This window comes from Schistocerca gregaria, chromosome X (assembly GCF_023897955.1).
Source record: "Schistocerca gregaria isolate iqSchGreg1 chromosome X, iqSchGreg1.2, whole genome shotgun sequence".
NCBI classification, from domain to species: domain Eukaryota; kingdom Metazoa; phylum Arthropoda; class Insecta; order Orthoptera; family Acrididae; genus Schistocerca; species Schistocerca gregaria.
The window spans coordinates 406640814-406656549 of NC_064931.1; the positions used below are offsets into that span (position 1 = coordinate 406640814).

The following is a 15736-nucleotide window of genomic DNA, read 5'->3' on the forward strand; positions in this document are numbered from 1 at the left end:
TACCTGCACCATGCGTCAATTCGCTGCAGATCCTCCTGCATTTCAGTACAATTTTTCATTGTTGAAACCTCTTGATACACCACAGCATCATCTGCAAAAAGCCTCAATGAATTTCCGATGTCATCCACCAGGTCATTTATGTATATTGTGAGTAGCAACGGTCCTATGACACTCCCTTGTGGCACACCTGAAATCACTCTTACTTCGGAAGACTTCTCTCCATTGAGAATGACATGCTGCGTTCTGTAATACAATGATGTATTAGATACAATGATGTTACTTCCACACACAGAGAATGAAGTCAATAACACTGTTCAAAAATTAAAATATAAAAAGTCAGTAGGCTTAGATGAAGTACCAGTATGTATACTGAAACAATGCATAGAAATTATGCAAGGCCCCTTAACAAATATAATAAATAAATCCTTCACATCAAGGACATTTGCAGATCAGTTATAATAAGCAAGAGTTGTACTTTTGCTTCAGATAAGGAATGCAGAAGATGTAAAAACTTACCAGCCCATTTCCCTATTGTCACCATTCTCAAAAATACTATAAGTAATTACCAAAGACAGATTAATGAATTACCTGAACAAATACCATCTTTTAAGCGAATCACAGTATGGTTTCCGAAATAGCAAAAATATGTAGTAAGCCATGGTAGAATTCACAAAGGTTGTACTTGATGCTCTTGACAAAGATGTGTGTGTCACAGTCATTTTTTTGATCTTTCTAAGACCTTTGATGCAGTTGACCATAAGATTTTATTAAATAAATTAGAAGCATTAAGAATAATGCTAATGACTGGTTTCGATCATATATAGCAGATAGGGTACAAAGAGTAGAGATAACACATACTTAAAATAGATCCAAACATTTAGTAAAACACTTATCACAATCAAAATACATTAATATGGGGGTTCCGCACAGTAGCGTATTAGGACCAATACCATTCCAGATATACATCAATGACTTTCCCAGTAGTGTTACTCATGGTGAAAAAATTGTCTTCACTGATGACTGCAATATTATAGTCACTGAGGAAACAAGAAAACTCGTTGCAGAGAAAGCAAATGAATCTCTCAGGGAAGTTTATGGCCGGTCAATAAGCAATGAAGTGATATTGAACATAAAGAAGACTAACGCCATGAATTTCAATTTGAAAAGGAAAAACGAAAAAGTTAAATTAAATGTAGATGGCACCTCTAAAGACTGTAACAAATGAAAAATTTCTGGGAAGGAATATTGATTCTCAGTTGAAGTGGTGTGAACACACAAAAGTACTTGCAAACAGAATGTCATCAACATGTTATGCCCTTAGAATCCTATCATTAGTATGTAACATGCAGTGTCTATACATATGTACACTCAATTCCTAGATTTGGCATTTTTTTTGGGAACAAATGCACAAAATACGAACACAATTTTCAAACTCCAGAAAAGAACCAAAAGAATCATAACCAAAAATGGTAGTTGAGCTCACTGTAAAGATCTGTTCAAAACACTGGGGATTTTAACTGCTCTGTATGAATACGTTTACCAGTCAGTTGTACACATCAGAAATAACATTGGTAATTACTACACAAACAGTTCTGTCCATGAGCATGGAATAAGAGCTAGACTCAACTTATATTTTCCAAGAAAAAATAAACATTAAACTCAAAATAACATTTTCTACCAAGGAATAAAACTGTACAATAAATTACCAAAGGGAATAAAATAAATTACAAAAATACACTTTCTTATAATGGCGGCTAAAAATCACCTGTAATGCAATACATTTTATATGTCAAAGGGCTACTTAGATAAAACAGAGTAGGCATTTGGTACGAAAAATGCTACACAAATAAATAATAATAATGATTATAAAACATCCAACATTCCACATAGCACCTTCACACTATGTCTTTTTCCTTTTCTAGAAAAATTTGTTCCCAAGCTATACATTGTAGATTACTAACACCTCTTCCCTCTTTCTGTGGTAAACATCTCTCTAATTACAGAGGGATGCTGACTCTGTTTTTCAGGATAGCAAATGGGAATTTGAGGTACAGAAAACGGCCCAGAAATAACCAGTGTGTGTGTGTAGTGAGTGAAGTGTTCTGAAACTATGTGTGTATAGTGTGTACAATGACCGATAGTGAGATATGAGTGAAGAGTGTGGTATTACATTACTTAATGGTTTATTTGTAAAAAAAGTATTGTATACCAGGAGTGAATCTAATGATTGTCTCTAACTAGAAGTCCGTAAATGTATGTGTTTATGAATTAACTTGTTGTAAATTGGTCTAAACTGGTAAATACTTTAACATTTCCTATATATCCTTGTAAAAAGAGATCTATGGATAAATAAAGCTACTAAACAACACAAGTTACATTGTCCAATACAAAGACAAATCCAGTTTTTATATCACAACTATTCATGAATCACTGCTTGCACACACTATATCAACTGTCCGTCATTTTAGCCTGCAGCATCAACAACCCCGCCGCCGCCTTCCCACCTCCCACCGCCACGTTTCTGGGAGAGCTGCAGTTCAGCTATTCATGTGTGCAGCATATTTTTACTCGCATTACCTGTCGTCTCCTCAGCTGGAAAGAACTTGAAAAGTTGGTGTGCCACCCAGACCATGGGGTGGCAACAGAGTACTTGTCTGCCAGAATGCATAAACACATTTGGCTCTCTGGTCTGGTCAGAGAGATGAATGCCTCTATCCTTGTCCAACATGTAATGAGGGAAATCTAGCAACTGGACTGTTTCATTGTGTGGTTCATCTGAATGTGTTTCAGAGTATGACAGCTTAAGTCAGGCACCTGACATTGTTTCATGTTTGACATTTTTTTTTTCAACTACAAATGTTTGGTCAGCACTGTCAGTGATCTTTTCCATAAATGGAGGGGAAAGAGGAGGTCTAGCAGTGTCATCTTTTATGCACACAAACTCGTATTTGGACAAGTCTTCCTGGAACAAAATTTGTATGACTCCATGTTTCTACAGGTTGGTATGTTTCTGGAGTTTCATGTAAGTTTGCAGTGCACGTAAAAATATGGCATATGTCTGAACTGATAGACTGTAATGGGAGGAATGCGAGAAAACTGCACCTGGTATTTTCAGTTGGTCTCCATAGTCTAATTGGACAAAGCAACATCCTAAGTCTTCTTTAAGTACTGTGTGGAGGCCTAGAAGTACTGATGGTAGTATTGTCATCCATGACTCTGCATGACAGGCCAAAGCAGCTTTCAGCGTACAGTGCATAAGCTCTAACATCCCGTTGCTGGCGGGATGGTATCTCCCAATTCTTGTGTGTTTGCTCCACATAATCTCAAGAGCTCCTCAGATAATTAGCATTTTAACTGCCTACCCCTGTCAGTAGTGATAATTTGAGGACTACCAAATTTGGAGAACCAAGCAGAAATCAAGGAGTGGGCAACAAGCACTGTTGAAAGATTCAGTACTGGGACAGCCTCAGACCACCTAGTGAATCTATCTACTTTTGCAACTAGAGAGCAAAAACGTTCTGAAGGAGGAAGAGGACCTACAATATCAAAATGCAAATGTGATAATCTCCCTGAATGGGTGGGGAAGCCATCCACTGGAGCAATTTTGTATTGAGAGATGTTAAAACCTTGACATTGGATCCAACATCGAGACCATCAATGGCATTCTTTCTATATTTGATAAATAATGGAGTGGAGTCCATAACAGCTGATACCATTACATTCTTTATGTCTTCTAGTCATTGTGAAAATTCTTCATCAGTGCATGTGCATACTGCCACCCATCACTCTTATTTGGGTATGTGAAGAGGCTTCTACACTGTGTCAGGAAAATGCCTGTGATACCGACACCACTTTCTGCTTCACTGGTTGATCTTAACTTCAATCCCATCATCGCTGGCAAGCTTTCTCAGCCTAGCATTTAGTGTGACTAGTTTGTTCACTGACTGCCCTGTAGATGGCTCTGCCTGTGGGCCTTGTGTGTGTGTGTGTGTGTGTACTGCTGCCATCTGTGCATTATGCCTCCCTGTTGTAGATGTGGTCACAATGTATGGTCCACAGCCTCCTGCAATAATCTCATCCACAATGGCACATGCTGTGTTGTCTATGTATGTGATAATGACTGTGTGTCAAATTGTGAAGGGAGAGATCTGTAAAGGTTCTGACAGTGACCCTCGTGTTTTGTGGCAACCATCTGTGCCAGAAAATTTTTAAAGGGTGTTCTGATATGATGGTGATAGCTGCCACTGCAAAGAATGAGTGAAGTATGTGGGATGGGGTATCACTGCATATGCTTTACTATCAGTAATTTTTGTAACCTTGATTCTGGCAGTAGCAGAAATCATTTGAGGACAGCCTCTTTAAACATGGCACACGATGTTTGTTGTAAAACATTGTCTCATTTTCCAACTACATTTAACTCCAACTGTGATATAAGCATTGTAATCTGTTTCATATCAGATGAAATTCCATACAATTGAAAACTGGTGTCCACTCTTATTAATCAAAATTGCGGCCTGTCTGGTCAGAACAGTGGAAATATATGTTGTAGTCCTTGCTGCTGTAGCTTGAGCCTATGCTGATACTTGGAGTAGTTGCCTGCCACTTAGTGTTTCTGGAAGATGGCAGCTTGAGGCATTCTGCCTTCACAGCCATTGTTGTGTTGGGACTCATTGTGTTGTGTTTCACTGGTAATACACATGACTATTTTAGTAGTCAACACTTTATTGTATTTACTCACTATAGATAGAATACTCATCCAGTTTACATTACAGAAAACTCAACACCATAGTAATTACCAAAGAACCTATAAGTCCTATTGACCAGTACAAGGATAAATCTAGCTTTTACATCACAGCTATTCATGAACTAATGTTTGCACTTCTTTGGTGTCAATTGTCCATTTCAGTCCTCCACTGTGTCCAACTAAGTAAGTTTAGTATTAGGTGCAAAATAAATGGAAGTAGGAGTACCACAAGGCAGTATTGTAGGTCCCATTCATGTCTATATAAGTGACACTCAGATCTCAGATGGTGCAGGCAGTGCCATACTATTTGCTGATGATACCAATGCAATAATAAATGCAAGAAGGCAACTTATAAAAAACAAAAGCTGATCAAGTGCTAAAGAATGGCCACTCTTTGTTCAGAACAAAGAGACTGACATTAAATGCAAACAAAAGAAGTTAAATGTAGCTTGGGAAAAAAGTCAAAACATAAATCTTGATCTGCTGTTGGGTGACAAAGCCATAGATAAGTGACCTCTACGAAACTACTGGGGATTTGTGTTGTTGAAAACCTAAATTTTAATGAATATGTCATGAAACTTGTGCAGAAACTGAATTCATCTTGTTTTTCTCCTAGAATTATTGCAACATTTTGTAGCTCAGAGGGAGCCAGAATGGTGTATTTTGGCTATTTTCAGTCTGTTACAACATACGGAATAATATTTCGGGGTTTCACCTCTTGCTGATTGAGACATTTTCTTCTTCTCTCCATTACAGACACACTGCAAACCCATATTCAATTGTCTTAAAATACTAGTAACATCTTCACTGTCTATATTCAAATGTGTTTTATAAGTCAGGGCTGAGCTTCCAAATTTTCAGACAAATGCTGACTTCCATAACTACAGTTCCCAAAACAGCACAGCTCAACAACAGTCAGTGAACAAAAAGGACAAACACAAAAAGGCATGTGAGCCATATGACTACAAAACATTACAATCAGGCTGTCAGTCAACATGAGAAAGTTAAAAGATGAAAACAAATTTGAAATAGAAATTTCTTCTTCAACAGTCTTTTCATTTGGTAAATGACTATATGAGCCAGTAAACATTTTCTGATAATATTTATATTTAGGCAAAACTGAAAATACCGTCTTTTACCCCTATACAAATTATATTTGCATATCTAATGAAGAGCTATTGTCTAAATAAAATCTAGTATACTGAAATACTGTAGTGTATATGTGGAGTTTTTGTTATGAAGGATAAAAGTAAATCCTATGGAAAACAGACTACATATTTATGATACAACAAGCATTTGTGTGGATGACGTTGAGTTACTAGGTATTGTATGACATTGAATTATTTAAATTGCGCTTTTTATGTACATATTATGTGCATCACTTCCTTGAAATTGTTTCCCATAAATTTAAGTGTGTATTTGGACAACATGCATACAATATTTATAGTATATATATGAATAAATAAAAAATAAAAAGAATCGTTCAAGAAAGCTAGAATAAGTTCACCCAGCTGCAGAATCACTACTCGCCGTGTAGTGTGTCCACTAAGGTTTAAAAAACTCTCAATATGCTCATCAGTTAATGGTTCATTAACCCCCTGCTCTTCCATCTAATTTTGCATCATTTGATGAAATATTACTCTTATTATGGAAAACAACTGAAGATATTGCACTTAAACCAACAAAATCTTTGGCCATACCACATTTCACAAATACTATTCCATTAAACATAGTATAGAAACTAACAAATCTTTATGGTGTATTTACCTTAAACACAATTGTTTCTAGACTGCCTACCTCACAGTTCACTTAAAAAGTTGAGAACAACAGTCATTGGTAATCTAACACTAGGCTTCAATATTTTGGTAACCTTTGCCTTTTCAGTATGCTCCTTTTTCATCACAACATTGTTTACACTAGATGGAACTGACTGTTTTTCATGTATTTAATTGTTAATTACACAAACTTTATATAAATCTTCAACCTGACTATCTATCACAACCTTTCCAACTTCATCTACAATCTCATGTGACAGTCTGACACCCTAATTTTTAGTTCCACTTTATGTTTAGTTGCTTACAAATCATTTACATCACCGGTAACTACTATAATTCTACAATCTTTTTTCAGACTTTCAGCTGCTTTGTCAAGAACATCACTTATCAACTGCACACACTGTTTCAGCACCATTACTTGTATCAATATTTAGATCAACAACTTTCTGAACTGCCCCAAGAACCTAACTGTCAGCAGTACTTACTTGCTTTGTATCAGAAAGAACGTAATTACTAACCCCATTTGTCGGCCTTGTCCTATCTTTGGTTGAAGACCAGTGGAACCATTATAGCACCGTCCACTTACTATTATCAGTGCAATGTACTTGTTACTAATGTCATGTGTACTGTCAACAAATATCTGGTCACTCAATGTTCTGTGCACTGGTTGTTTATTCATGCCATGACCCCCATTTACACTTTTCTAAGCCTACTCTAACTTCTCTGACATAGTCTTCAAGTTAACAAATGTTGACACACATCACTGATGTGTTCATTTCAACATATCAAATCAAGTGGGTGTCCTCACACAGTGGCACTATATGGGACAGTGTCTACTTGCATTCCATTAAAGCCTCAGAGTCTCAATGATAAAGGTCTTGTTGAATGTATGTAAATTTATTTCAAGGAATCTCGAAAATGATGTAGACTGCACTGATCTGCAAATAATGTGGCTTTTCCCACATTTATTACCATCAGAAACCTTGTTGCAACCAAACCAAGCTTCACTTCACATATTTTACACAAGTATGTACCTTTGCCTCTCGTCTTCACTATTGATACATATTGCATTAACAACATGATCACTATATGAAGCTTCTGTTAATTTTAGACACAATATTAACAGAACACAGAGGCCATACGTCATGTAAACAGTGCACACACTTGAGTTTCTGAGATAGTCATTGAGATGATTAAACATCAATTACATAAAACATGATAACATTCTTAATAAAAATTATTCATTAATTCAAAGGAATTAATGTAGTTACTGCCTGATAAATGTATATCAGATATTCCATGCATACGAGGTCTGTCTAAAAAGTATCCAACCTATGATTTTTCCGTGCAAAATAGAAATGATTGCGCCACGCCACTGTACGCAGTAAAGGAAGAGACCCAATGCGCATGCATGAATTTTGTCGCCACCTTCCACCACGTCAGTCACTGCCTGTTAGTCACTGAGTGAGGTGCTACACAGAGAGTTCGCTGGATCACTGATTCTCTCAAGATGACTGAACGTGTTGAGCAAAGATACTGCATCTAATTTTGTCAATAGATTCGTGATTCTCAAAGCAAAACAATTCATAAGATTCAGCAGGTTCTTGGAGAAGATAAATTTGGCATGATGATTTGAACATGCACAGAATGGCTGCAAAATTCGTGCCCAAGTTATGGTCGCCGGAACAAAACACCTGCGTTCTGATGTTGCACAGAACCGTATGGACACCACCAACACTGATCCTTGGTTTCTGAACACCGTTAAAACTGGAGATGAGTTGTGGGTGTATGGGTATGATCCAGAAACAAAAAGACAGACGTCGCAATGGAAGCATCCTGAGTCTCCAAGGCCAAAGAAAGTGTGGCAGGTGTGCTGACTGTCTTCTTTGATGTTCGTGGAATTGTTTATCATGAATACACGCCGGAAGGACAAACAATGACAAAGGAGTACTATCAATATGTTCCCCATAATGCAATTCAGCTCAAAAGACCAGACATGTGGACGGAAAAAAAACTGGCAACTACATAACACTAACGCCCCCGCACATTCATCACACTTGATCCAAACTTTCTTTGGCAAACATGGAATTAGAGCCATCTGCGAACCTCCCTACTCTCCAGACATGGCTCCTTGCGACTTCTGGTTGTTTCCAAAATTGAAGATGCCACTTCAAGGATCCTGTTTTGAGAGTAGAGAAAAGATAATGCGAAACATGACAGCAGAGCTCAATACCATTGCAAAAGAAGACTACCACAGGTGTTTCCGGCAGTGGAAGGATCAGTGGTCTAAGACTGCACAAGCACATGTGGCCTGCTTTGAAGGGGATTAGGGTCCCAACCCTGTCAGATATTCAAAATACTGTATTTTTTCAGGCCAGAGGTAGGATACTTTTTATACATGCCTCATAAATGCTGGTCATGCATACATAGTAAGAAGATTTTTTATAGAAATGTTAAAAATGAACTTCAAAAATGGTAAGTGGTTGTTTACATGTCAAAATGGTAATAGAGAGCCACATATTTTCTATACAGAAGTCAGTAATGTAGAAGTACGTCACAAACTAGAAAAACAGTTTGTCAAGATCTTACGTAGGTGCTGCACAAGTGCTAGGTAGACCAGACTGAACATTTTGGATTGAATAAAATTATTTAAAGATTGGCATATGAATGTATCATGATCTCAGAAACTATATAACCATTTCAAAAACGGCTAATTGTCTTTTGTTACTGGGGGATTGACTATATGTATCAACAGTAATTTAGTTTATTTAGAAAAGTTTAGGAAACCATTTTATGCATCCACACTGGGTATACCTTAACTGCAAATACAAGCACCATATCATAAGTTATGCAAAAATCTTTATTAAAAACGTAATCAATAACTGAAGTACCACTATGTCATCTTTTGCATAAAAATCAGCTTAAGAAGAGAATCTAAGAATCACATAGGCAAAATCTGCAGTGAAAAATGTCGCCAGTCACAAACTTTCATGTTCATTAGCTCAGAAGTTAATAATCTCACAAGTTTCAAACATCATAATCATCATCATTTAAGACTGATTATGCCTTTTAGCGTTCAGTCTGGAGCACAGCCCCCATATAAAATTCCTCCATGATCCCCTATTCTGTGCTGACATTGGTGCCTCTTCTGATGTTAAACCTATTATTTCAAAATCATTCTTAACTGAATCCAGATACCTTCTCCTTGGTGTGCCCTGACTCCTCCTACCCTCTACTGCTGAACCCATGAGTCTCTTGGGTAACCTCGTAACATGACCCCACCATCTAAGCCTGTTTGCCCTGACTGCTACATCTATAGAGTTCATTTCCAGTTTTCCTTTGATTTCCTCATTGTGGACACTCTCCTGCCATTGTTCCCATCTACTAGTACCTGCAATCATCCTAGCTACTTTCATATCCGTAACCTCAACCTTGTTGATAAGGTAACCTGAATCCACCCAGATTTCGCTCCCGTACAACAAAGTTGGTCGAAAGATTGATCGGTGCACAGATAACGTAGTCTTGGTACCGACTTCCTTCTTGCAGAAGAGAGTAGATCGTAGCTGCGCGCTCACTGCATTAGCTTTGCTACACCTCGCTTCCAGTTCTTTCACTATGTTGCCATCCTGTGAGAACATGCATCCTAAGTACTTGAAACCGTCCACCGGATCTAACTTTGTTCCTCCTATTTGGCACTCAATCCGTTTATATTTCTTTCCCACTGGCATTACTTTCGTTTTGGAGATGCTTATCTTCATACCATAGTCCTTACATATCTGATCTAGCTCTCAAATATTACTTTGCAAACTTTCAATCAAATCTGCCATCACAACTAAGTCATCCGCATGTGCAATACTGCTTATTTTGTGTTCACATATCTTAATTTCACCCAGCCAGTCTATTGTTTTCAACATATGATCCATAAATAATATGAACAACAGTGGAGACAGGTTGCAGCCTTGTCTTAACCCTGAAACTACTCTGAACCATGCACTCAATTTACCGCCAACTCTAACTGCTGCCTGACTATCCATGTAAATACCTTTAATTGCTTGCAAAAGTTTGCCTCCTTTTCCATAATCTCGTAGAACAGACAATAACTTCCTCCTAGAAACCCGTTCATATGCCTTTTCTAGATCTATAAAGCATATATACAATTCCCTGTTCCACTCATAACACTTCTCCATTATTTGCCGTAAGCTAAAGATCTGGTCCTGACATCCTCTAAGAGGCCTAAACCCACACTGATTTTCATCCAGTTGGTCCTCAACTAATACTCGCACTTTCCTTTCAACAATACCAGAGAAGATTTTACCCACAACACTGATTAAAGAGATACCTCTGCAGTTGTTACAATCTTTTCTGTTTCCATGTTTAAATATTGGTGTGATTACTGCTTTTGTCCAGTCTAATGGAACCTGTCCCGACTCCCAGGCCATTTCAATTATCCAGTGCAGCCATTCAAGGCCTGACATTCCACTGTATTTGATGAGTTCCAACTTAATTTCATCCACCCCAGCTGCTTTACTGCACTGCAATCTATTAACCATTTTCTCCACTTCCTCAAATGTGATCCTATTTCCATCATCATTCCTATGCAATTCTACCTCGAAATCTGAACCATTACTGATCGTATTTTCACCTACATTGAGCAACTCTTCAAAATATTTCCTCCATCCACAGGATTCACCAGCAGTTTTCCTGGCCTGTCCAAAATACTTGTCATTTCCTTCTTACCTCCCTTTTGAAGATTGCTAATTACACTCCAGAATGGTTTTCCAGCAGCTTGACCCATAGTCTCCAACCTGTTTCCAAAGTCTTCCCATGATTTCTTCTTGGATACAGCAATTATCTGTTTGGCTATGTTTCTTTCTTCAACATAACTTTCTCTGTCTACCTGAGTTTTAGAAAGTAGCCATTTTTTATACGCCTTCGTTTTCCATTTATAGGCTGCCTTGACCGTGTCATTCCACCAAGTTGTTTGCTTCATCCTACTTTTACATACTACTGTTCCAAGACATTCTTCAGCCACTTCCAGTACTGTGTCCCAGTACCTTGTCCATTCCTTTTCCAATGACTGTAATTGACTACATTCAACTAACTGGTAACTTTCTGAGATCGCTGTTATGTACTTGTACCTGATTTCCTTATCCTGAAGTTTCTCCACTCTTATCCTCCTACATATGGACCTGACCTCCTGCACTTTCGGCCTCACAATACCAATTTCACTGCAGATTAAATAGTGATCAGTGTCATCAAAGAATATCCTGAATACACATGTGTCCCTCACAGCCTTCCTGAATTCCTGATCTGTTATTATATAGTCAATGACAGATCTAGTTTCCCTGCCTTCTCTCGTATACCGGTGAATGTTCTTATGTTTAAAAAAGGAATTTGGGATTACTAAGCCCATACTGGCACAGAAATCCAAGAGTTGTTTCCCATTCCTGTTGGCCTCCATATCCTCTCCAAATTTACCCATAACTTTTTCATATCCTTCTGTTCGATTTCTAATGTCACTAACAGCAAAAACGTCCAGCCCCATCTTACTTGCAGCCTCTGCCAGCTCTACCTTCTTCCCAGAGTACCCCCATTGATATTAATAGCTCCCCATCTCATTACCATTTGTTTGTCAAATCGTATCTTAGGAGTCCCTGTTTTGTCAGTTAGAGGTGGGACTTCGTCACCTCCAAAGGTCCAAGGCATTTTGCTCTGATTGTTGCCAGCATCATATTTGAAGTACCAGGGAAGCAGGTTGCTAGTCTTATATGCCTCGAGTGCCATTGGGTTTTACCCCTAACGGCTGAGGGCCTAACTGGTTGATTTGGTAGTTTTTGCCGTATGAGCACAAAGGTGACCACAACTCAGAATATGTCCGAGATGCCCAGCCTTATTCCAAAGTAACTGGTATCCCAACTATTGGGACCACTTACTTGGCCACTCATACGTTGCCCATGGTTCATGAACTAGGACATGTCTACAGGAACCCACACCATGAACCACCACAAGTTTCAAATAAATAAAAATTCTTTATGGGAATGTTGGGGAGTCACCTTTTCTAGTGGATGGTGCCAGTATGATCTGAGCTACTGTTGAGCTCACTACATATTTATTCTTACTTGTAGCATTGAGAAATTCAATTATCCATTTTTTTAACAATGCTTTTATAAAATTAACTACACTATGAAATACAGCACATTACAAATAAGATTCCTAACAATAAATACAAGTGAAAATCATCCTATTCAGTATTTTGAAATATTTATGCATACAACATATAATAGGTGTCAGATGGGTCCAGTCATCTATTCTTGACTGAGCACTTTAACTAAGGTGCATATGAGTAATCAAGATAAAAAAAAAATTCTGAGGATATCTATCATGTTACAGTGTCTGTGCTCTTCATTTTACTATTTTACTATCATAAGGATCATGAGGATAAGAGTAGAATGTTTACAGCACTCACAGAGGCATTCAGACAATCATTGTTCCCACCCTCCATATGTGAATGGAACAGGAATAAATCGTAATAACTGGTAAAATGGGATGTAATCTCTGCCATGCACTTCACAGAGGTTTGCAGAGTACAGATGTTGGTGAAGATACAGGTGTAGAGGTTTACATAAGTGCATGAAGAAGTACTAAAAGCAGCCAAAATGGCCTCCCAGAGCCACTTTTCCTTAATAACATCACCACATCTACGTCTCAGCCTGGCATATGAGTCATTTTCTCTCCAGGCACAGAGACTTAAATAACCTCAGCTTGAACCCAGTCCCCACTCAGCCCCACACATGGTCATTCACATGCAAGAGACAGTTTGCCTAAAATCCCACATCACCTACAGCCTGATTATGAGAGTCTAAGTAAGTATGTTGAGACCCATGTCGAGTTACAACAGATAAACTGGTGTCAGAGGTTAGGGATGAATTGACTTGAGGTCTTGAGATAAATTAAGCAAAAAGAAAGGGGCTGGCGTTTTCATTGTACTGCAGAAATAAATCAAAAAGAAGAACAAGTCGGGAGCTTGTCTGCTGTCTTGTGTTGCAGAATAATAGACAGTCATTAGCAGCCCACTGCTGCAAACAGTGGAAGACATGTTCAAAGATGCATGCCCACTGAGAGCATGGAAAGCAACACCAGAGACAGTGACGTGTGTGCTCACAACACCATATTCTAACATTACACTTTCACGAGACACTAATGCAGAGCTATCTGCCTGACCAAAAATGTGGTGAGTCAATCACCACATAGCATGCAAATGAGGTCTATGGCTCTGAGAAAGGACAAAAAATCCCCTAGTATGAAACTAGAGGATAGCGATCTGGCTAATTTAAGCAAATTCCTAGAGGATTTGGTGGGAACAAGGAATAGAGAATCTGTAGATGACTGAGACTTAGTACTTGAACGAATACCAAACCACAGTCATACAGTGTAATCAAAATTTGTTGGAACTAGGATCATGGGAGCAGCACAAAGTAAGCCACTCATATGCGGTTTGCCCAGAACTTGAACAAATGTGAGCTGGATGCTACTGGAGAACTGAGAGTCAAAACAAACTGTGCATTATCATGTGTTTCTGTTATTGTCTAGTAGACAGAGTATGATCGAAACTGCAGCTGAATGGTCAAGTCATGTTGAACACATTGCAGTGCCAATTCCAAGTTGCTGTCCAGGTAGTAATGAGAGAATTAGATACTTCAGGCAGCCAAGCCAAAATTAGGAAGCTGGTGCATTCAGGCATAGCGCAATTGAGGATGAAAAGAATTAAAACAGTTGTGAGAGCGAGAGAGGAGAATTTAACATTAGCCAAAGCAATGGATCTAGCATTAACAGAAGCCTCAAAAGCCTCTTGTAAGAGAAAATTTGGTGAATGCAACCAGAATGCAAAATTTAGTGACTGGGCTTCCCTGTATTTCAGGAACCACTGTAGCCACTGACATGAAACTTTTACATGACGTTAAACTGTATGTTCTGAGTCTACTGAACTACAATAATTGCATTTCAGCCACTGCATTCGGAAATACAATTTTTTAATTACATAGTTAAAATGTTATGTACTTTTTTGTACGTTATCTTTAATAATTTTAAAAATACATAACATTATGTTCTTCTTTTAGTTCAGTAGAATCAGGATATGTATGTTAATACTCCCTTAAAATCTGAATACTCTACTCCAAGTGGTTTCTGAGATTTAGGGGAAAATGGAACAGTAAACGTAAATTTTCAGGAATGGCTTCTAAAGTTTCAAAACACTGTAACTCACTTAATATGTGCTTAATTTTTTATTTTTAGTAACTCAGAACCACCGTGCATCATACTGTATTTCATCCTATTGTTCTTTTTTCCAGTTCTTGCTTCTTTCTGGACTCCTTAGTGACGAACTGTGCTGCATACTCTGCTTTATCAATGCAAACCTTGTCCATCCATTCAAGTTCTCAGATGCAGTTTGCACCAGGATGAATTTCCATATCCTATGGCACTTTCACCCTACCAATGTGCCGTCATTAAAAGCAATAACAGCATCATTGACCCTCCACTTTAGTGTCTTCATTCCACCAAAAACATTTCTTGGCAAGTGAGTCCATATAAGATTATTCAACAACTCATTGGGATTTTGAGTCTGACCATGCAGACACTTCTTCAATAATTCAGGATTTGGCAGGTTTGGTGATATCCATGACTGCTGCTGGGGTGGAATGTTTACGGCTGTATGAACTGTTTGAGTACAGGGCAATGGGGTAATTGCACCATGAATCAGGTCCAAGAGGGCAAAGGTGGCATACTGGTTTTTCATCAGTTGACAGTCTGTAGAAGAAAGTAGCACATACTGCCTGCTTAATTTTAAACAAATCCTCAGTATTATTTCTAAAGGACATCCCATAATACTGCTGTAGTTCATTGATCATTTTGTCTGTCAGCCTGCCTCTTATAGGTTTTACCATCAGAAAGTTTCTTGTCTCCCAAACTTTGTTTCAGCTTCCTCAACTTGGTGCCCATCCTCTTCTGGACATGACCAACACATTCTAGTTTTGTGATAATCTTCTCACCACAAGGCTGAGCAGTTACTACACTGTTATACACTTTTAAGTCTCCATCACCTAAGAACTTAGTGTAACACCCCAGCTACCCCTTTCATTCACAGATTGACTAAAAATTTCAGTAGCTGCAGACACCTCCTTACCACCACTTGTTTCTTCATAATTTTTGTCACAGATAT

General features: G+C 38.2%; 1 protein-coding gene across 1 annotated transcript; it reads right to left on the reverse strand.

Annotated features, from left to right (window-relative positions):
• Positions 1-2806: 2806 nt before the first annotated feature.
• LOC126298101 (uncharacterized) lies at positions 2807-3319 on the reverse strand. Its single transcript, XM_049989420.1, has 2 exons — positions 3038-3319; positions 2807-2962 (listed from the first exon to the last, which is right to left on the reverse strand). Exons 1-2 carry the CDS (start codon positions 3317-3319, stop codon positions 2807-2809), a joined length of 438 nt encoding a protein of 145 aa, XP_049845377.1.
• Positions 3320-15736: the final 12417 nt, after the last annotated feature.

Coding starts and splice junctions, on each gene's coding strand:
- LOC126298101 (XM_049989420.1), bottom strand. CDS start 3,319: ATGTGGAGCAAACACACAAGAATTGGGAGATACCATCCCGCCAGCAAC. Junction 2,963..3,037: donor CATATGCCATATTTTTACGT/GCACTGCAAACT, acceptor ATTTTGTTCCAG/GAAGACTTGTCCAAATACGA.